The sequence below is a fragment of the Lithobates pipiens genome, unplaced genomic scaffold (genome assembly GCF_037356315.1).
Source record: "Lithobates pipiens isolate NorthernLeopardFrog02 unplaced genomic scaffold, aLitPip1_a1.2 Scaffold_8, whole genome shotgun sequence".
NCBI classification, from domain to species: Eukaryota; Metazoa; Chordata; class Amphibia; order Anura; family Ranidae; genus Lithobates; species Lithobates pipiens.
Genome location: NW_027507903.1, coordinates 66,278,463 through 66,300,423, shown reverse-complemented (window position 1 = coordinate 66,300,423; position 21,961 = coordinate 66,278,463). Strand labels below are relative to the sequence as shown.

The following is a 21,961-nucleotide window of genomic DNA, read 5'->3' as shown; positions in this document are numbered from 1 at the left end:
TATTATCAAAGATGGATGAATGATTGTGGCACAGGTGCTGTCTAACATAGTTGTTTCCTCTTATTTTCAAGCATCACAGTAATATTATCATATGTCTACATTTTCCTGTAGTCTTCTGCATATTTTTTAGCACGCTGTGCAACTTGCGCTCACAGCTCCTATTGTTACAATGACTTATTTTTATATCCCATATATCAAAAGAATAAACAATCTCATCTTATCAAGGGGTCCCTTAAAACTGACTCATTGCAAACACATTCAGTAATAAGTTTTATTATAGTAATATTATAACAGACCTATACATTCATCTCCTGTAAGCACATATCCAAAGGAGCATTCGCACCGATACGATCCATCTGTGTTGATACACTTGCCATTCTTGCATTTGTCTGGATCGGTACATTCATCCATGTCTACAGAAAGGTGGAAGAAGAAAAGAGCACTATAAATTCTGCATATTATGTTTCCCGTGTTTGTTTTATTATTATTTTTATTATACATCTTACCAATTCGCTCATCATTTGGTCCAACCACCACACCACTTCCATAGGGACAGATCTGTCGGAAAGCATCTTAAAAAAAAAAAAATGCACAAAGCCATTATACGCCGCCATGCATGCTATAATATAACTGCATTATAATAGGTTTGATCTTCACGCCTAGCATGAGATGTAATTCTGCTCCACCCTAATCATTCAGTAAACTAAATGTGGTTGCATTACTTCTATTGGCTTTGATCGCCACTAAGGGCACAGCAGCATTGCCCTTGTAAAAGAATAACACTAATTCTTCTGTGTAAAGAGCTAAAAAAAATATGCATGGATTGTGGTTTTGAATAGATCACTAGAATAATATCTAGAGCACATTTTTATAGGCAACACATAGAAAGCTCTACATTTTGCTTCACTAACACATTACATAAAACATGTACAACGAGTGTGTGCCGATTAATGTTGGGAATGTCTTACTTACTGATAACAAGCGTACATATTCGCCAGCACACCATGGATTGGCAATTTTCATCCACATGATGATCACATGCCTGACGAAGGGGTCCTGCGTGGCTCCGAAACGTTGCTCCTTCCTTTATGATGTGATCTTTTTTCATTAAAACTTGCCGATCCATGGTGTGCTGGCAAATATGTACGCTTGTTTGATGTTTCCAGGACCCAACTGGTAATCGCTGCAGCACCCACCATTTTATGAGCCATATATACCAGGAACGTGAGCAATAGGAATATTGATCAGATTGCTTACTGCTAAGACGATCTGTTTATCTGGCTGGCCCTTTACATCACAGATATGTTCTTGTTCGGCCTGCCGGCTATAGAGCACCAATGGAAGAATCTCCCATTGCAGTTACTGTGTTTTGACAGCTAAGCCCACTGTCTGTCAAAATATCTGGACAGCAGTTGCATCTGATTAAATGCAATTGCTGATCATCCCACAACTTTCCATCCAGCGCCTTTGATTTTCAAATTGGAGATTGGCGTCAGGGTTGCCCACTGAGAGAAATTGCACAGTGTATGGCCAGCTTTAAAATACGTTTGTCACAATACCTCTTATCATATTAAAAAGTTCTGCTTAATCAGTTTGCTTAGTACTTTGCAAACTATATAATTTTTTCTATAAAAATAAAAATCACCTTCAATCCAAAACCATACAAGACTCCATTGCTTAATGGATATGACTGATTTGGTTGCTAATATTGGCCTGTTTTGGGTTAAAATGGCAGTGTTCCTTAACATTTGATCAAACGTGCATAGTTCATCTTCTGCAATAACTTGGAGCAGTGTGCGCACGTATTTCTCATGATTTCCCTTGGAATGTGTCCACTTGGACATCACATCATGAACATCTAAAAATGTTCTTCCAAGCTCAGCTTTCATGTGCATTTGAAGCGAGCCCTTTGCCAGCTTTTGGTGGGTGGAAAACTGTTTTGTTGTACTGAGTAATTGTTTCCCTGTGGGATTGTCTGGGAATTTCTTCTATTTTGCGTGATTGCACTGTGATATAAATGTGCTCTTTGCCATTGTATAATACATATTTTATACTAACACCCTAGAAATAATAGACTTGAACAAATGGCTGCAGTTCTGTATATAAATGTAAAAAGGTATGTATGGTCATGGGTTACTGTAATGTACCAGTGGAATATCTACAATATACAGCAATATTACCATCTCCTTCCACCGGGCATATTTCACACGGGGATCCCCATCCCGCTCCTTTCATTGCACAGCAACATTCCTGCTTGGTGTGGTTTAGGGTCTTTGGAGAAATGCACTGTCCCGCTTCAAATTTGGTGTAGCAGAAACCGACTCTTAGATCTGTTAAAAGGAGAGAGACGTAAGATGCCAAAATGTTGCAATCTCACTTGGAGGGGCACTTCTATTATTCTCTGCATGTGGCAATACACATAACACTTTAAAAGGAAGAGTTTTTTCTTTTCTCTATTTTTAAATCTCAGGGCAGCATTATTGAAAATTTAAAAAAAATATATGTTTTGCTGCAAAAATTAATCTTCAACCTAAAACTGTCCCCTGCAGTAATACCCTTTCACCACTAGAATGCCACAAGACTTTTTGGTTAAATGCAACCAGGGTGATTCAGCCCAGTTCCTCTGAGCCCAGGCTGTCATAGAACTACTACCTGGGCATGTGTTAACACACAGTCTACAGTAAGCATATGACTGGATTGGACTTATACTTCATTATGTGACCACTTTTCTCTGCAGTAGTAAGGAACACCTACCGCCACCAGCAGAGGAGATGAGGACGGACCCAGAACTTTCCAGAAAACCCTAGGATATGGGTTTTGGGTGTTGAAAATAAAAATATACCTCTGCATTAAACTGGTCTGTAATTATGGGTTTGTGTGGCATGTGGTAAACATGTATAATCTCCTCTACACTAGGCTTTCAGAATAAATGCATATACAATCTCCTTTCCCACAATATTCATCAATCTATTGGACTGCCATTTTTGAGATTACCTGGAGTGATTTTACAATAGTACATAACTTCATAATAGTAATAACGTCCCATAATAGTACATATCTTCTGACACAGTTGCCTGCTTACAGCTGTCCATATATTGTCCTGTATTGTCCTGTACAAGTTTGCACCGATCATGCTACTGATAGTGATACCAATTTCCTGCTTGTATTAATTCCTTGATTTTGTTTGTAATTCTATATTAAGGGATGACTAACATCAGCAGCCAGGTACCATCTTCAGATGGTAGAAGCCAAACTGGTCACTTAATCAAACAACATTTTGAAAAAAATTACCATAGATGTTTTTGTGACACTTTTTTTGGGTGGACTTGATCATTGTATGGTGATTAATACTGCCAGAGCAGAAAAAACCTTTGGGGGTTCACAAAATTAAGCACACTTTCTATGAAACATTGTTATCCACTCGGGGACTGCAACAATGACATTTCCTAGCCATCATTCCTACAACTGTTACCACCCATCTTTTTTTTTTCTCTAAAGGTGTTCCCACTGCTCTTATTTCAATTTAGAATACATTAAAAAAAACAAGTGACAAGGTGATGTGACTTGGGAACAAAGATCCCACCACTGGAGTCTCTTGATAGATATAGGACATTACTGGACGATTCAACTCTAGTTAACCAAAAACTGAATTATTGGTAATATGTGAATTGGCCTTTTAAAATGATAAAACAAAGAAGTTGTGATATACGGTATATATCCCATACCCTATATGTGTATATATATATATATATATATATATATATATATATATATATATATATATATATATATATATATAAAATGACTAAAAGGCTTAGTTAATTTCTGTCAAATAGGTATATGGTTTACTAATCTTACTAACTAGAACACAGTCACCATCCTGTTGGCCACTTTCTGTCAATATAACATGCACAACCTATACCTCAGATGGAGAAATATCCCTTAATAAATTGTGCATTATAATACTTGAAAGCTATATCTGGTGTAGGGGGTGCAGTAAAAAATTTGGGGGGGGGGGGGGGGGGGGTATAATGTCAACACTGTGTGTGAGTCACTGACAGTTTGGCACATATTGTGACAAAGATGTGGGGAACCCGTATTCCTTGCTTGCATCGTTCTGTACCATGAGTCAGGACCAAAATGTAACAACTGACAGCTACTGCGGAGACAGTGCAGAAGTGAACAGGCAACGGTATAGATTAGGCTGTTGTTGGATTAGAATGATTAAACAAAACCTATGCCACCTTATCAGATGTCTCTATTAGAGTCCCCCCTTTCATCAATTCTCACCATCAGAGTGACCCCTTACATCAGCTGTCTTCATCAGAGTGCCCCCTTACACCAAATGTCCATCAGAGTCCCCCCCTACATAAATCGTCCCATGGCTCATAAATCAGTGGCCCATCTATCAGAGACCCGAGGGGTGCACCTAAAATAAAATCTGGGGGGGAGGGGTACAGGCCACCCCAGCACCCCCTATATCTGGGCCTGCCTGTAAGATGACTATTTTACGTAGGTTGCTCATCTTTGGTATTCCAAGTCTGAGGTATAAGATTCAGCTGTATTAATTATGACAGCACTGTATATTGTAGAAAGGGATTGAGACTCTACCTTGGCATCTCCTTCCTGTTGATGAAAGTACAAAACCCTCGGGACACACACAGATGAAACTGCCAGGAACATTGCTACAAGTTCCCAGAGCACAAATCTCTGGCTCTTCAACGCATTCATCAATGTCTGCAAAGACAAAGTAATTACAGAGGTCAGATTATTTCGTATAAAACTCTGAATTTGTACATATTATCATCTAAACTAGGTCACCGTACCTTCACACTTGTCATCTTTCAGCACATATCCAGGAGGACAGATGCAGCGGTAGGAGCCGTCCAGATTTTGACAAATTCCAGGAGCACACTTCCCGGGATCAAGTTCACACTCATTGATATCTAGAAAGAACACAGCGATATTATACCACGACCAGATCAGAAAACAATTAAAACAGACCCAAGGAGCTAAGATGCATTTTTATTTAAATTTGTTCATTCAGATGAAGTAATTTAGGATTGGCTCACTGACCAGCCATTTGTGTATTTAAAGTAACATTTTTCATTTTGTCCACCGCTTGGCGGAATTAGCACTACATAAAACACAACATAAATCACTGACAGTAGATTCCAGTCCGCTTGGGTATGTGATTCATATTTTCATGACAATAATACATTACAGGATACAAATTCAAATATTCCAAGACATTTTATATATATGACCTGTAACTAGATAAATGATGCCCCTAATTTTAAGATAACATTTTTAAAGTGAACCTGAAAAGTTAAATGAGAAGTTGAATATGCTTACATTTTGTCTTCGCTGTTTTTTACCCTTCCACTGTTTCAACATGCTAATGTGATTTTTAAATACACCCTTCTGTTTTCATTACATCCTATGTTTTGGACCCAGTGCTGTCAACTGTGCTTCTCTATGCAATAGTCCCTATAACTTCAAAAGATAAGTTGCTACAACCCTTCTAGGTAAGTAGATGCTTCCTGAGCAGACGGGTGCACAATCCAACACTGCACCAATATAGGGATCCACCACACAGTTTTGTGCTTAGCAAAATCTTCTTTATTAAATGCTTCACAGGAAGACACAACCCTAATACAGAGACGTTGACGCGCTTCAGCTTAGGTAGGCTTTAATCAGAACATGATATCATTATAGCCCTTCAAAGTTGAAACGCGTCAACATCTCTGTATTAGGGTTGTGCCTTCCTGTGGAGCATTTAATAGAAGATAGAAGCACAATACAGTGTTGTGCTTCTCTATGCAATGCAGGCAGATTATGACTAGTGGGAGGGGTCGGCAGGATGCTGTACACAGCTTCCTGAAAATATATCACAGCACCCTGAGCTCACAGCAGCAGTGAGCTGGCTTTTGGTGGGAGGCTTGCAAATATCAAAATGCCTTGAGGGTTTGGTGTCTGGAGGAGTTTGCACACTGCCCAAGGTAATGCCCACATGTTATACTGAGCCTCCATGATTGAAAGAACCCAAATCCAATGAATGAATGGGGCAGCTAGGGACAGTAAGGCTGGGGAGCAAAGGACTAGATAATGCTGGAAGTCATCTAACCAGGAAATTGAGTGGACACGTTTTGACTTTCTGCAGCTTCTAATGCACACTGTGATCAGACATCTAACAAAGGCACCAAATAGGGTCTTTATATATGCTCTCATACCACTCCCCAGGAGCTCAACAGTCATAAAATTATTATATGCAGATAGCACAGTCAATGAATGAGGGCGTTCTTGCCTCACTCAATCCCTTTTACTCAGTTTGGCTCCTCACCATGATGGGCTGCCTCACTACAAATATTACGTTGTAGTGGTGCTTTAGGAACTGAAATTATTTGCACATAAAAGCTCCCTAAATGTTAGAGTTCTACAATATAGGTGAACATACATGCAGGCACCTATAAACTCCTGCTCCATGTCTATGTTTATCAACCAGATGGGGCAGGGTATAAAATTTCAGTGATTGCCCCAACATAGGCATGGACAACCTGCCATCAAATTCCGGAGGAGTGACAAGTATCATGAATATTTCCTTTAACAAAAAGGTTGCAATTTGTATTCCTTTTTTGTACACCATATAGTGTAGCTAGGATTGTCTCCTGACCGGTTATCTTTAAACAATATTTAAAGAGGAACTTTATTTATATATTTAGGGAAGTTGAGTGGTAGCAAGGGAAACCCAATCCAATCACTAGATCCTCTCACAGGTACCGAGGCTCAGTGTGTCCTTTCACACTCAAACAGTATAATTCAATAGATAAAGCCGGAAACACTGTAGTCCATAAAGTGTGCTTTAAAGAGAAAGTAAACCCTGATGGGTTTACTTCGTCTTTGTTTCCCTGCAAATGTAAAGCATAATGGGCTAATATGCATCGCATAGTAGCCCATTATGTGTCACTTACCTGACACAGGAGGCAGTGATGTCACTGCTGTCCCCTGCAACACGGAGCGTCCATCTTCTTCCGGTATCGCTGCTCCGGCCACTCACAGCGCCGGAGCAGCAATGACGTCACTCCCGCGCATGCGCACAGGAGCTGCCATGCTGCTAACGACGATAGTGTGCCTTCGTGCCGCTGTCTACGGAGCATGCGCCATAGACAGCGGTGGCTGTCTTTTAGTAAATATCTCCTAAACAGTGTAGGTTTAGGAGATATTTCTTGGACCTACAGGTAAGCCTTGATCTAGGCTTACCTGTAGGTCAAAGTGGTTTGTAAGGGTTTACAACCACTTTAATGGTTACATCAGAGTGACAATAAAAAGATAACACTGATGCATTTCGCCAGAAGCCTTAGTTGTAGATGAGGACTAAGGCTACTGTCGAAATAAGTCAGCGTTATTCGTTTATTGTCACTCTGATGTAACCAAATAAAATACACCTTATGGACTACAGTGTTGCTGACTCTATCCATTGATTTAATCATATTTAGGGGCTTAATTTTTAAAACATTCCTGTGTTTCCCACTGAATCTTCTATCAGCACAGCACTCAGATGTGCTTTGCTGGCAACTATTTTCAGTAAGGCAGGCCATACACAGTTTGAATTTCGCCTGGTTCAGCAGGATCTGGCCGAGTTTCATACCGTGTATGAGCAGGCTGAATGTACCAAGTTGATCGATCGATAGACTTGGGTACAACCAGCATTCTGGATTTTACCTGTGATTATTACTAGCAGCTGCTATAGCCCCTAGCAAAAATCACTGGGGGGTTGGAGAGGGTGGAGGGAAGCCATCGCCACCATCGACAGTAATTATTGCTATAGGGGCTATAGCAGTTGCTAGTAATAGTCACAGGTAAAACCCAGCATGCTGGTTGAAGAAGACAATGGCCCGGCAGGAGGGATTGCCGCATCAACACTGTCTGTGTTAATGGAGGAAATTGCACAAATTTCATCAGGAAAGAAATTAGCTTTGTGTATGGCCAGCCTAAGGGCAGATTAAGTCAGTGTCAAATGTCTTTCGGGATCTGCTTCAGCTGCCTGCCGTTGATGCCATCACGCACCTGAGCACTAAGCACACAGCGTGAAAAGCCTTTGCTATAGCAATGGCAGCACAAGTAGAAGTTTGCTCCTACAGCTATAGCAGCTTGTAAACAACAGGGAAACTGGTGGCTGTCCACCTCCTCTGCCATCTGTAATCTCATCTCAAGAATTCTGGGATGTGTAAAGCTCATATCCCAAGAGTCCAATGGAAGCAGAGCCTACGTCATTTGTCTAGGTGAAAAAAGCAGGAAGAAGATCTATTTGTAGATCAAAAAAAAGTTTTATATCCAATAATGTTCAAGGAGGGATAAAGAATTACAATAAGCCCTTGTACACACGGTCGGACATTTTGCCAACCAAATCCGTTGGATTTTGTCCGATGGATTTTGTCCAACGGATTGTGTCCGATTGCATACACACGGTCGGACCAAGTTGTCGGAAAATCCAATCGTTCAGAACGTGATGACGTTATTTCGTTATGATGGGACTACGTTCATGCTAGTAGCCAATAGCTTTGGTGTAGGAATTTGATCTGAGCATGCGTGGCACTTTGTCCGATCAAAATTCTCTACACATGATCGGAGCATGTCCAATCGGACCAGTTTGTCATAAAATATTTCCAACAAGTTGGAAAATTAGGTCCGACGGATATTCCGACGGAAACAGTCCGATGCATACCACACACAGTCGGATTATCCGACAAAACGGTTCCGATAGGACACATTCCGTCGGAATCTCCGACCGCGTGTACAAGGGCTTAGAGGGACTATCAAAATAGGCTAAAGGTCCACATTAAAGCCCAACTCTTGGCAATACAGTTTTTTTTCCCATGTTGTGGGTCTGTGCCCACACTGCATGAGTCAAGTGCTCGTTTTGTCTAGGGGGTGAGTAGAAAGCCTATACTCACCCAATCCTTTGTTCCCCAGGAAAATGGAGCTCCCCTAGTCCAGCATTGAACTGTTTCGGGTCTGAAGAGCTTGCTCTGGGCGTGATGACATCAGGAACAGTATACACACAGCCCCACTGCATGGGAAAAAAAATTGGCTTTAAGTAAAATGGTAACTTTACCTAGACATGTTCTTCCATCAGATGTCATTTCATATCCTTCATTACAGATACATTGGAAGGATCCAATAACATTGACACACTGTCCATTTCTGCATAACTGACCATTGAGCGTGGCACATTCATCAATATCTGTAGGAAAAGAAAAGAAGTCAGAAGAGACATAACAAACCAAACAGCCTGTAAAAATGAGTCAGCAGGCTTTTCAAAATGGTTTTATTATGAAATATAACAGTGCCCAGCAAAATGTTATCTTACCATTAGATCATGAAATATTTAATGAAAACTTACATGGTGTGAAAAGCAAACTGTATGATTTTATTCCACTGTGTGGGTAACAGCTACATTTTTATAAAATCAGAATCTAAAGTGAAAATGTGTTTTGACTGCAACCATAAAAGAGACGCACTAGTCTACAAAATTTTAAAGCTAATTTGTCATGGTCGTTTTTGTCATTAGAATAACATTATCCAGAAACAATAGAATGGGTCATTTCCTTTTACCTAATTAATATCTGGAGTATCTTCAAAGAGAAAATAGTGTGCTGATTTCTGCGTAGGCGAAAAGAAATATTGGCTAGACTGGGCGCAAGAAGGGAGCTCTTCCTGTGAGGACCACGGAGATCACTCTACCTCTGTGCAGATTTTTTAACCATTTAGGTACAGTCGTGGATAGAAATATCTGGTCACTGGTGTTTTGTGCAGAAAGTGTGTGTGTGTGTAGATATTATATATTATATAGGAATTCTGCTTTTAGGCTTGGTTCTCACCTATGCAGTTTACTTTTGGTAGTTTCTGCAGTGCTTTTTGCACACGCGGCTTTACCCCGATTTGCGCTTTGCATTTTTTTCCAATTTGTTGTTGGGCAAATGAAAAAATGCAAATTGTGCCAAAATCGCTGTAAAATCTTAGGCAAAAAATGCGCTACATGCTTTTCTGCAGCTTCTCCATTGAAGTCTATTGAACGAAAAAGGCAAAATAAAAGCACTGTTTTGCTTTTTAAAAAGTCCCTGACCCTTTCCAAAAATGCAGAGGCTGAAAAAATAGATGTGAATGTGTCCCATAGGAAACCATGTTAAATAATCTGTTGTGCATTTCTGCAAAAAACAAAAAGCACCAAAAAACGCATAGGTGTGAGCCAAGCCTTAAACCACACATTTGTAGGTTTGCCTACCAAACATCTTTAGCTTCCAGTTTGCACTGTTATGATAAGGTATTGTGTACCCGTAGCTTGCTATAGAGATATGGGGAGAATACCAGATGCTCAAGTCACTGATTAGTGTTTAAATGATGCGTCCACCCAAAAGTGATTGGAACTGTATTAAAAAGCTAACTTTTTTGCAAATTACTGACTTAGTTACATCTATGCAGAAGCCATTGGTCACCTAGACCTCAAAAAACACCTTCATCCCAGACATAAGGTAAAAAGAAATCTATAAAACTGTTGGGATTACATGTTACTAGATACTGGATATGTTTAAGGTATTTATGTTTAAGGAATATATGTTTATTGTTACTAGTTAACAGATATGATTAAGATGTATTGATATTAAAAACCTTATAATTTTATTTCATATCCATTCTTTTTAAAATTAAGTCATCATAAATATGTACTTACAAAAAAATACACATTTACAACATATACAGTACACAAGGTCCTAATGTGTCAAACCTCATTTAGCAAATTTTGCAAAGAAATTATGTGTTGTGTGTTCACATATATCTAGATGGGTCTAGCCTACTTCTTCAGGGCTATCAAACAGCCCCACAGCACTAACTGATTGTTTAGTTTTATGAATTCACATTCAGTACTGCAGGGCTATGTGATTGATCTGCTGTGTATGATTACTAGCAGCTGGCAGCTTTATCACACAGCCCCCCAGTGCTGACTGAGCATTCATAATCATAAAGGATAAATCAGCTTAGAGAGGTGGCAGGGGCTCAGTGCTGTGCTGTAATTTCCCATTAGGAACACCCAGAAATGGAGCTTCAGCCTGGAGTAGAGCTTCAAAAAATAAATAAATAAATAAATATAAATATATATATATATATATATATATATATATATATACACACTGCATGAATCTTGATGGGACCAAGTGTTATGTGGTGCACAGGGTCCATTGGAGTACTCTACAATAAGTCACTCTTCTTTAAATTACTAGTATATTCAATAGTACACAATGATCTGTCTTTGTGATGTAGGGTTTTCAGGGGATTGCAGGCTGAGAACAAGCTAAAAATGTGCAGTACCCCAATAAAAATGTGCAGTACCCCAATAGTTATTCTAAAAATGTATCATCCATACCATTTAACCCTTAAAGTTTATCTTTAACCAAGGGAATGTTTAGGTTTTTCTCCTTTTTTGGTATCTGTGTCCTGTTTGGGAAATTTCCTTTTACTTCTTATCCTGGAGACATAACAGGATGTCAGGAGGAGTCTCTCTAAACTGTCATCTGTTAGACAGTTTTCACTTCAACAGGTGTACTTAGAAGATTTCCCCTTACCTCCGTTTCTCATAACTGTAACATTTTCAATTTCCCATTTTGTCCTGATATCAGTGGTTACCAGGACAAATACAGATGGCGCGTCTCTGTACTTGGGACATTGACAGCAGTAAAAGTTAGCAAAAGTTCTGACTCTTCCCTATGCTGTCCAAATATTGCTGAACCATTAAGTTCTGACTAACTTAGATTTAGCGCATAATCTAATTGCTATCACTTAAAGTGGTTTTAAGGACTAAACTTTTTTTTTACCTTAATGCATTCCTTGCATTATGGTAAAAAATGGTTTAGGTAAAAGTATTGCCCCCTTACCCTCCCAATACTTATCTAAGCCTCCAATACTTATTTGAGCCCTCACTTCACCCAGCGATTTGCCCGTCTGCAGCAGCTCTCTCCTCTCACTTCCCATTCTCAAAGGCTTTGCTGAGGCAGTGGGCCATTGGCCCTCACTGCTGTCAGTCAAATCTTGTGACAAGGCAGTGGGGGGGGGGGGTATTAAGGGTCGAGCCGTGTATGTATCTATGGACACAGGCAGCACCGCTCAGGATTGAGCCTGCAGGTGTGCCACCATATTAAGCGACTTCCTATGGTGGTACACCAAGAAGAGGAGGAGCCAGAATCACTGGCGGGGAACTGAAGAAAAGTGGTTCAGTGCCTTTCTGTAATTTCATTCTACAGAGAAGGTATGAGCATGTTTGTAAATATAAAAAATAAAAAACACAATCACTTAAACCGCAAAAAAATAAAAAATAAAAGTCAGCAGCTACAAATACTGCAGCTGCTGACGTTTAATAATCGGACACTTACCTGTCCCAGGGTCCATTGATGCGGGGGATTGAAGCCCCGCTCGCCCCCCCCTCTGCTCAGCGGTGCCGGCATTGTAAGTGTTGGCACCCGGCTGTGGCTTCACAGCCAGGCAACCAATGCGCATGCGCGGGCGGTGCCGCATGCCGTGAGAGGGCAGAGCTGAGGTCAAGAAGTGAGGGAAGTGAGGTCAAGAGCCCAGGCGCTGAAGGAGGAAGACTACTAGGGACCCCTTAGCAACAGGCATTTAGAGGTGAGTAAAAAAAATAGAAAATTTCCAAATGTTTTTTTTTTTATTTTTTTTATGCACACTCATGAATTTTCTTTTTGTGTGTGTGAAACTCCACTTTAATTATGCCTTACTCTGTTGCATATTCAGCTCATCCAGAATCTGGAGCTTCTATGCCAGAGCACCAAGATCCCAACACTCAGATAAACTAGTCTGACACCAGTCATAATTAACTGTTCATCCCTTACCTATACAATCATTGTTGTGTGATAGGATAAACCCATCGAAACAGCGGCAGTTGTAAGATCCAATTGTATTCCTACATGTCCCATTGCCACAAGGATCTCTTTCACATTCATTAATATCTGCAAAAGGAAAAGAAACTGTAAGACTCATTGGAAAGTACAGTATGTTTGAGATCTGTGTTCAGATGCTGTATGCATTTCTATATCTTTAATTCAACAGTATACGTTAGGTTTTTATAAAAAAAGGTTTTGGTTCCATTCTGTGGCTCGAGAACTATGCAATTTAGGCGTCTGTATTGATTTATTAACCTGGAGCTCTGGTCTTCTCCACAGAAGATTGGAACCCCTCTACCCCTTAATGTTTGATGGACTTGTTGCTGAGCAATAATGTAACTTATGACTGCTTATATTATTACAGAGCCTATAACTTTCAACCAGTAAAGTGCATTCTTTTAGCACTGAAATTTTATTCTTAATATTATTTGAAAAAGCTGGCTTAAAGCTGAAGATTTAGGTATGCATATTTATGCGTAGTTACATTTGTCCAGCTTAGACCAATGTAAATATGCATGTGCCATATTTAGCCGATCCATGTGGAAGCCGGGAAATCATTGTAGTAGGCACCATTACTACAGTGATTGCTACTAGCTTCCAGCACCTGTGTCAAGCGGCTGCCCTGCTGCTTAGTGAACGTAGGAGGCTGCTTGCTTGGCATGGACGTCATTCAGAGAACACTTTGCATTTGAAAAGGTGAAGACTGGGATGTCACTAAGTATCAGGACAGACGCTCGGCATTGGTGCCTTCTACAGCGATCTCCAGATTCTATGGGGCTCGGCCAAGTGTGGCACATACATTATAAACTGGTCCAAGTTGGATCAATCAATGTAGCTATGTAAAAAATTTGTATACCTAAACTAGCTTTAACACAAAACTAAGACATCAAATATGGCCGAAGCTGGCGTCCAAGAAAGGTCCTTTTCCTCACACATACAGTGCATTCACTGTGCATCGATATGGCAAATGTGGATGCTCAGCAGTTGTTACAAAGATATGCTGATCTCTATTCCTTGATTACCAATCATCCCCTGCATGGCCAACTTTTCTATGATCTTTACTGAGATGTGAAATGTTTTGAATCTCTTGCCTTTGATGACAGCTATAAAAACAATAAAAGTACTTGTTCTGCAATACTGTTTAGCTCCCTTTGCTTTTACCAAGTTTATATTGATCATTTAAAATATGCATGAAAGCACAGACAGGTATTTTGGTACCTACCCAGACACATAGTCTGATCATCATTGGTCTTAAATCCATTGTGGCACACACAGTAATATCCCCCAACCTTATCATGGCACTCTCCATGGCTGCAGACATTTGGAATTTCCAAACACTCATTGCGATCTGTACAGAGACAAAAGAGAAATGGTATATAAACAGATCTGTTCTGATTACATTACATGTAGATACTTGAATAGCAGACAGACTAGTAACATTTATGTCGCTGCCTATCTAGGTGTAAAGAATATGAATGGAGAAAATGAAATGTTAAACAGGCGTACTTGATTTGTCAAAGAATGTCATCTTTCCTTCTTCCAAACAAATCTGACCCCCCCCCCCCCCATCACTTTATGTAAATATGCTCAGTTCTTCAATAATGAAACCAGAAATGTGGATCATGAGAATAAACATGTTGCTCATTTATGTTTAATGATATCTTCATGTCTTTGTTGTGATCAACAAGAATAATGAAGCGTTCCAAGGACCAGATGTGTGTTTTGTTTTTGGAGTTTTTTTTATAGAGGTTTAGGAAACCAGACAAAGAACATTGGCAAAGAACTTGGCTTAACTACTGGATCATGTCCCTTTGCATTGGAACAAAAAAACCTTGAAAACAGTAACTACTAAAAACAAAATGTCTAGATTGCTGTGCAACCTAGACATTTTCACCTTTGCTTCAAACCTGTGAGTGCAGTCAAACCTTTTCCTGTTCCATGTAGGAATGGAAAACACTGGTAATATTTTGGCCAGGCTTCATAGGTTACAGCCCACAGGTATGGCATTTTGAGTAATCAATATTTTTTTACAAAGGTACAGTGTACAACCCCAATTTCTAAAAAGTTGGGACGCTGTGAAAAGACCCCATGAAAACAGAATGCAAAAATTGGCAAATCTCATAAATCCATATTTTATTCACAATCGAAAATAGAAAACCTGTTTAAACTGAGAAAATGTGCAATTTTAAGAAAAAAAATACCGTATTTTCCGCTCAATAAGATGCAAAAAATGGGGGGGAGGGAATGTCTGTGCGTCTTATGGAGCAAATATTAACCAGGCCTCCTTCTCGTTGCTGCCGCTGTGTTGGAATACCTGGCCGGCCACTCGGTTCCTCTGTGGCAGAGGAAAGGAGGAGTCTGAGTCAGCGGTGCAGCAGCGCCAGGCCAGCCTTTCAGTGAATGAGCGCGGCCCGGCTGCATGGTGCATATCACACTGTGGCAGGAGCGAGTGCTGGCGGCCATGCTGCTGTGCTGCGTACGTGAGCTGCCTGGGCTGGACTGACTTCACTGCATCACACAAGGAATCTGAACCCCTGAAGAGCAAACTAATCACTGTGATCTGTACATCAAGGTTTAATATTAAAAATTTTTCTCTCTATGGTTGACCTGGGTCGAGGGAAGGGGGGGGGGGGTACTTTGGAGGTGTGGCCCAGGTGCTTTAGAGGCCTAATGTACTGACCACTGGCTAACGTATATTTTATTAAATATTTTTGTGCACCATTTGTTTCAGAATTTTTTTTACTGGTTTTCCTCCTCTAAAACCTAGGTGCGTCTTATGGTCAGGTGCGTCTTATTGAGGGAAAAATATGGTAGGTAATTTTGAAATTGACGGCAGCAGCACATGTCAAAAAAGTTGGGACAGGGCAACAAAAAAGCTGGTAAAGTCAGTGGTACTAACAAGGAAGAGCTGGAAGAACATTTTGCAACTAATTAGGTTAGTGTGCAAAAGGTCAGTAACATGATTGGGTATAAAAAATAATAAAGTAAATAAAAATATACAATTTAAAAATCGCTGTATTCTGTATTCATGTAGATTTTACACAGCATCTTAACTTTTTTTGGAATTGGGGTAGTAAATAAAAGCTGATCATTGTAACTCCCTGCTTTAAGTAAAATATGTTTGAGTCTTGTATTTATTGTTCCCTGTAGTCTTAGTAAAAGAGAGCTTAAAGTATAACTAAAGGCAATTTTTTTTTATGTTTTGGATAGGGTGGGGATGGATTAGAACACCTGTTAGGTTTTTATTGCTGCCTGTGTCCCCGTTAGAGAGATTTGTCCTCTCTATTTGTCCTGTTTACCATCATTGAAAGTGAAATCTACCAATGATGACACTAGATCTGGTGACTTGGGGGCCCCAATGGAACCCTTATTTTGTAAGAACTTCCTTTGTCTTCCTGTTTGGCTATTGGCTATGGGACAGGAAGTGAAGGGAAATCTCTACAATGGGACACATATGGCAAAAAAAAACAGGGATTATAACTCTACCCCTTTTGCCTATAGTTCTACATTAACATAAATCTAAAGATAATCTATTCAATAAAATATACTGGTCAGTACCATGCACTTATGTCACAAAAAAAAATCATCTCCTAAAAGAATTCTATATTCCTGCAAGGTTTGACATGTGCCAAGAACCAGCCAGGTTTGTTTCCCTTAACGGCTATCAAGTGAATGTGTAGAGAATGGCAGGAAGGTGTATGGACTGCCAATGTGATCAGTGATATTGTTCTTTACATCTGATAATTCATCCATTTTCCTGTTCCAGTAAGCTGCTTACAATAGTGGTTGAGAGAAGCTGTAAACATCTTTATACAACCACCTCACTATATTCCTGACCAAGTTTATAACACCGCCCAATAGACAAAAGGTTTCCACGATAGTGTTGGAGAAACAGCAGAAACAACAGGCTTGCCCCTACAGAGAGAGGATGGCTGGAAAAATACTGTTTTTCCTTTACAGACTTGGAGTGAAATGAATTACATCTTTTATACAACATAGAGCCACTTTTTTTTGTGTTGATAGCAGAGCAACTCTTACTACAATGTAGGTTCTTCAACCCTGTTTTTTTTTTCTGAGTCTATAGACCTGGGAAAGAAGCCTGATGATTCCCTTAGCTATCAGTTGTTGGTGATAAAAACTGGAGTTCTAGCCAGGTGAATGAAGACTAGTGCCAGAAATACTCTTTTTTGAATTGTAAACTGTGCTTGTCCTTAAGATGTGAAAGACCAATGCATAGTTCCAATAATAAATCAACCACCATTGTCAACTTATTTTAGAGATTTTAGAGATTTTGTGCTGATGTCCAGGGTCTGCTACCTAATATGAAACATATCATTTGGCAAAATCAGAGCCTACTTAGCATGATCCTATGTCACTAAATGAGAAGTGTAGATCATTACTTTAATTCTTGCTGTCAACACAAAAACTATCTGTAGCATGATCATAAACTTACTACTATTCAAGCAAGATGTTTGACTAGCATTGTAGAAACTAGTGGTAGTATCTGACTATAATGTAGCAGCTCAAGATTGCTGAAAGTGAAAGCTTCCTGTAAAATCGATGTGTTGCTGTCAGTGCTGTATGTGCTATATAACATGTGCCATGGGCATGTACCTAGGATAGGATAAGAGGAATTTGCATTACAGTACAACATTTACATTCATTGTTTTTTCCTTTTTATGTTCACTTGAGATATTCCTAACAATGGTGGGAGGGGGTAGTGGCTGGATCCTAAATCCTGAATCACAAGACTCACTGCAACTTTTTATATACTATTTTTCCCTTCAGGCCTTTAATTGTTAGTAGGGATACTAAATATGTATAAATATGTAGCATACTGTTTTTGGTGTATTCTGGTTTTAAATGTACAATAATAACATAACATAGTTAGGATAGGGACAAATAAGCATAGAAAGGGTCCCACTATTGACATATATCTAAGACTGTATAGAGTTAAAATGTAGTTTTAATCACCACTGTCTAACAACTGAAAAAGTTAATTAAATGAGATGTACATCCAAAGCCCATTTGGCTGTACTTCTCCTGTGGATCACAGGAGTGCAGTTCGTTCTGCACTCCTGTGACCTGTTAAGCAGACAGCGGGCTGAAAACTGCTGTCTGCTGACGTCACAGAGCAGGTCCAAACTTTGGAAAGAACGCGACAATGGAGTTGGGATCTCACCACATGCCTGGACCAGCACCCAGCTCAGCCTTTCAGTGAGAGGCTGAGAGCCTGAGCCACCCGTTCCTGCCCGCTCCACAGCCCAGTGTTTCAGTGAGCAAGGAGGGGGCAGAACAGAGAGCGGTGACTGACTTTATGCACTATTTTGCGTGGTTTACATTTGTTTTAAAATTTACATAAGAGCTATTATATGAATAGTAAGAAAAGAAAACATAAAAAAAACAACAGTGAAATAAAAAAGAACAAAATGAATGGCAATCTGACAAGGATAAGATTGTTTAAATAACATTACAGAAGTGGATGCTGTGAAGTGAACTCAGGACAAGTTTATTCAGTACAGTTGACTATGTTACATAATGTCTCACCGACGCATTGTCCTGTGGGTGTGAACTTGTAGCCAGGTTTGCAGTCACAGCGGTAGCTCCCTGCTGTATTAACACAGTCTGCATTCCTCTGACACACTGGGCCATTCTGGCATTCATCAATATCTGCAAGCAAATAAAAAAATAAAAAAATCAGATCTTACTCCTTTCCAAAAACAGTAAAATGGGGTGTAGAAACACATTAGAATGAGTTGAAATGGCTGACATCCTACACAATTTCTATCCTACCCAAATATTTGCTTCATAGATCCACAAGTAATAATCTGCAGTATTGCAACATTCTGCTTGAAACAGATACTGATTCATTATTCATCCAGGTACATGGCTAAGATCACAGAACCTGACCTATTGCCTCTGTTCTGCAGGGAAGTCCTAATATGTACTGCACTGTATTACATCAAACATTCCTGTAGAGGCAAGTGGAATAAGTATCCTGTTTATCGTCCTTTGGAGTCATGTTTGCTTTCACAGTTAGGGCATTTTCCCCTCTTTCCACAGTGACTGCTGCTCTGTCTGTACAGAAACTTTATGAATGGCACCATTACCCCCTGTAAGCCTCGGCCGTGTTTACAGATTGGCAACTATGCAACCAGTTTATTTACAGCATGGGATCTTAGAGTTTTAAGTTTCAGATTTTCACAGCTAAGCAGTTGTTGGTGTGATAGTGATAGGTGAGGTTTTGGAAGTCTTTGGGGAAAACACACTGTGCTTCTTTTTACTGTAAGCTGTATGTTCCAGCACCGCTCCTTGTTGGGTGACCGCTCTGTTCTGCGTGATGGCACACAGACAGTGGTATATGTGGCATTAAAATAACCAATAAGGCACTAAGAAGCCTTCTTCTGCTAAATGAAAGATACACCCAGTACACTAAGTCATCATCATTTCTTTAAAACTAGAAATTCATATGATGGGTAAAACAGCACTTTTTCTATAAAGGGAGCACAGGGGTTGATTTACTAAAACTGTATAGTTCATAATCTGGTGCAGCTGTGCATGGTAGCCAATCAGCTTCTAACTTCAGCTTGTTCAGTTAAAGTGTAAGTACACAAAAATCTGTAAGGTGAACTTACACACAGAACCCCCCCCCCCCCCCATGAAATCCCCTCGGCATCCACACGCCTTCTCCATAGCTGACAGGATGGGCTAAGTGGCTGCTGATTGGTCGGCACCACCCATGTGACAGAGCTGACTAATTAGAACGTTCCAAAATGTCCCTCCTGATGAGGTAAGTTTTGTACATTCAGCTCAGGGGATTTCTAAGCCTCAAACTCCTGGTGTGGATATACCAGGGCTTAGAACAGGAGATTGCCTGTTGTATGAGCATTTGTTTCAACTTGTTTTAGGTGCAATTGCAGTAGCAAAATGTTGTACTGTATTAGCCATTGAGCAATGCAGAAAGATTTGGGTATGAGCGATACCCTTTAATATCCAACTTCTATACTTGGAATACATCCAGACGCTACATAAGTGTTTACATGACTACTGGTGTATACCCAAGTAGAGTTGCGCACAGTCATTAATGCCTATGTATGGAATTTATATTAAAGATGTTAGCTTTTGAAACATGTTAGATTTCTGTGTTATAAGGCCTGACAAAGAACATGCAGGCTGTAGGCAGGGCAGAATGGGACATCTACATGCATTGCCACCATTGCATGGAATTATACCAAAACTGCGACAATATTTTTCTCAGTGTCACCCTATAAATTACTTAGGAACACAAGCCCAGGTGATAGTTTGGCCGCAAGCTTCTTCTGTGAGCGTATAACTAACTTTCACCAGTTGATTCCAAACTGCTTTGTAACAAGGGGGCTTAAAATATCTCCCTGTTTAATATTATGTCCACTGCCAAGCAACCTCCCTGGAGATGAAAGAAGTAATATTTACAATGTTTAAGGTTTGTGTAATAGCCGTGTCTACAAAATTAAGTGGCATGCCAGAGCTCGGATGTGGTCCCTGTCAACCATTTCAGAAAAGGCATTGTGCTGCTGTGTATAAGAAAATCAGCTAAATATCTTCTTACCTTCACAGATTAGTAACTTGTCATTGTAGAAAAATCCCATTGGACATTCACATCGGAAGCTTCCCACCATGTTTATACAAACTCCATTCTCACAAACACCAGGAATTTCTCTGCATTCATCAATATCTACAGGACAAAATGTGACATATTAGCTCAAGCACTCTACACAAGTAATTTACCCTTCATGCTATTCATGGTCAACTTACCAACTGGCAGTCCAGTGTAGATATCGATGACAAAACCAGGACGGGCACTTCCACAAAGTCCAGAAAATTCATCTACAAAGGAAAATGATTAAACAAGAGCTACCTTTCACTGCTTTTACAATATAGAATAAACCCTTGTTCCAGAAGCTTGTTTTTCTATTTTAAGTTCTTTGAAATAATTGAATAAATCAATGAAACAAAAAAATGCAATAATCATCAAAACTCCTATTCCACTGTTGCAGGCTTATTCTTATTATATAAGGCACCAGTGGCCACAATATTAGAAGCTCTATAATTGGATCATTGATTGTCCTGAAATATACAGCCATATCACAAAGCAGTAAATCTATGAGGTTGATTTACTAAAATCAAATTTACTGTGCACTTTTGAAAGTGCAGATACTCCAGAGCTTACTAAATGAGGGAGAGCTCTGCTGGCTTCCATCATCCAATCGTGTGGCAAGCAAACATGCTGTTTTTTTTATTTTCCTTGCATGTGATTGGTTGTTCTTTGTAAAGTGAAGCTTTATCTCATTTGCTAAGCTCTGGAGCGACTGCACTTTCAGAAGTGCACAGTTTACATTAATATTACTTCTGTGTGATCCATTGCAGCAAGATGATCACAGACAATCTAACAGGGGCAGTAGGAGGGCAGTAAAATTGTACTTCTTTGTGCTTGTGCGGTGTTTCCTCAATTACCAATCTCATTAAAACTTCCAATGCATGTTTGAATGTGATTGATAAAAGTGAAAAACCTCTTAGTACTGACTTTCATCAGGCAGCAAATGAAAGATAGCAAGGAGCTTAAAGGGTGTGAGTTTTGGATTGGCAGTGACAATCATATGTTTTAAAGTCTATTTGGCTACATTTCAAGCCCATGATTAATAATGTGTTCCCATGCAAAGCAAGTGGAGAAAGGAAGTTTATATAAATAAGAAGGCTGGCCTCGGGTTAGCCTGAACTTGTAGGAGGAGTTGGGCTGTACTTAAACCCGCCCTCCTCCTCCTTTCTGCTGTCGGCCTTCCTTCTCATGTGGTGCTTCTGGATGATTATGCGTAATTTCCAGGCGACCATCTGGCGTAATTTCCGGTCTTCGGCGCCATGAGGAAGGCTCTCAGCTGCTCTCTGTTCGTAGGGACAGGTATCATTGGGGGGGGGGTCCGGCGAGTTCACTCGTACCGGCTCGAGTTTCCGTGTGCTCACAATTAGCCAGCTGGTTA

At 39.9% G+C, this 21,961-nt stretch overlaps 1 protein-coding gene across 1 annotated transcript in view; it reads right to left on the bottom strand.

The window, feature by feature from the left end:
* Positions 1–21,961, bottom strand: part of FBN1 (fibrillin 1) — a 353,319-nt gene that overhangs the window by 32,024 nt on the left and 299,334 nt on the right. The window contains exons 42-52 of the mRNA XM_077471569.1: positions 20,742–20,813; positions 20,536–20,661; positions 18,495–18,617; positions 14,170–14,295; positions 12,897–13,013; positions 9,116–9,244; positions 4,827–4,946; positions 4,612–4,737; positions 2,181–2,330; positions 507–572; positions 297–413 (exon numbers count right to left, since the gene is read on the bottom strand). Coding sequence (XP_077327695.1) covers positions 297–413; positions 507–572; positions 2,181–2,330; positions 4,612–4,737; positions 4,827–4,946; positions 9,116–9,244; positions 12,897–13,013; positions 14,170–14,295; positions 18,495–18,617; positions 20,536–20,661; positions 20,742–20,813 — 1,272 coding nt within the window. The remainder of the gene's footprint in view (positions 1–296; positions 414–506; positions 573–2,180; positions 2,331–4,611; positions 4,738–4,826; positions 4,947–9,115; positions 9,245–12,896; positions 13,014–14,169; positions 14,296–18,494; positions 18,618–20,535; positions 20,662–20,741; positions 20,814–21,961) is intronic.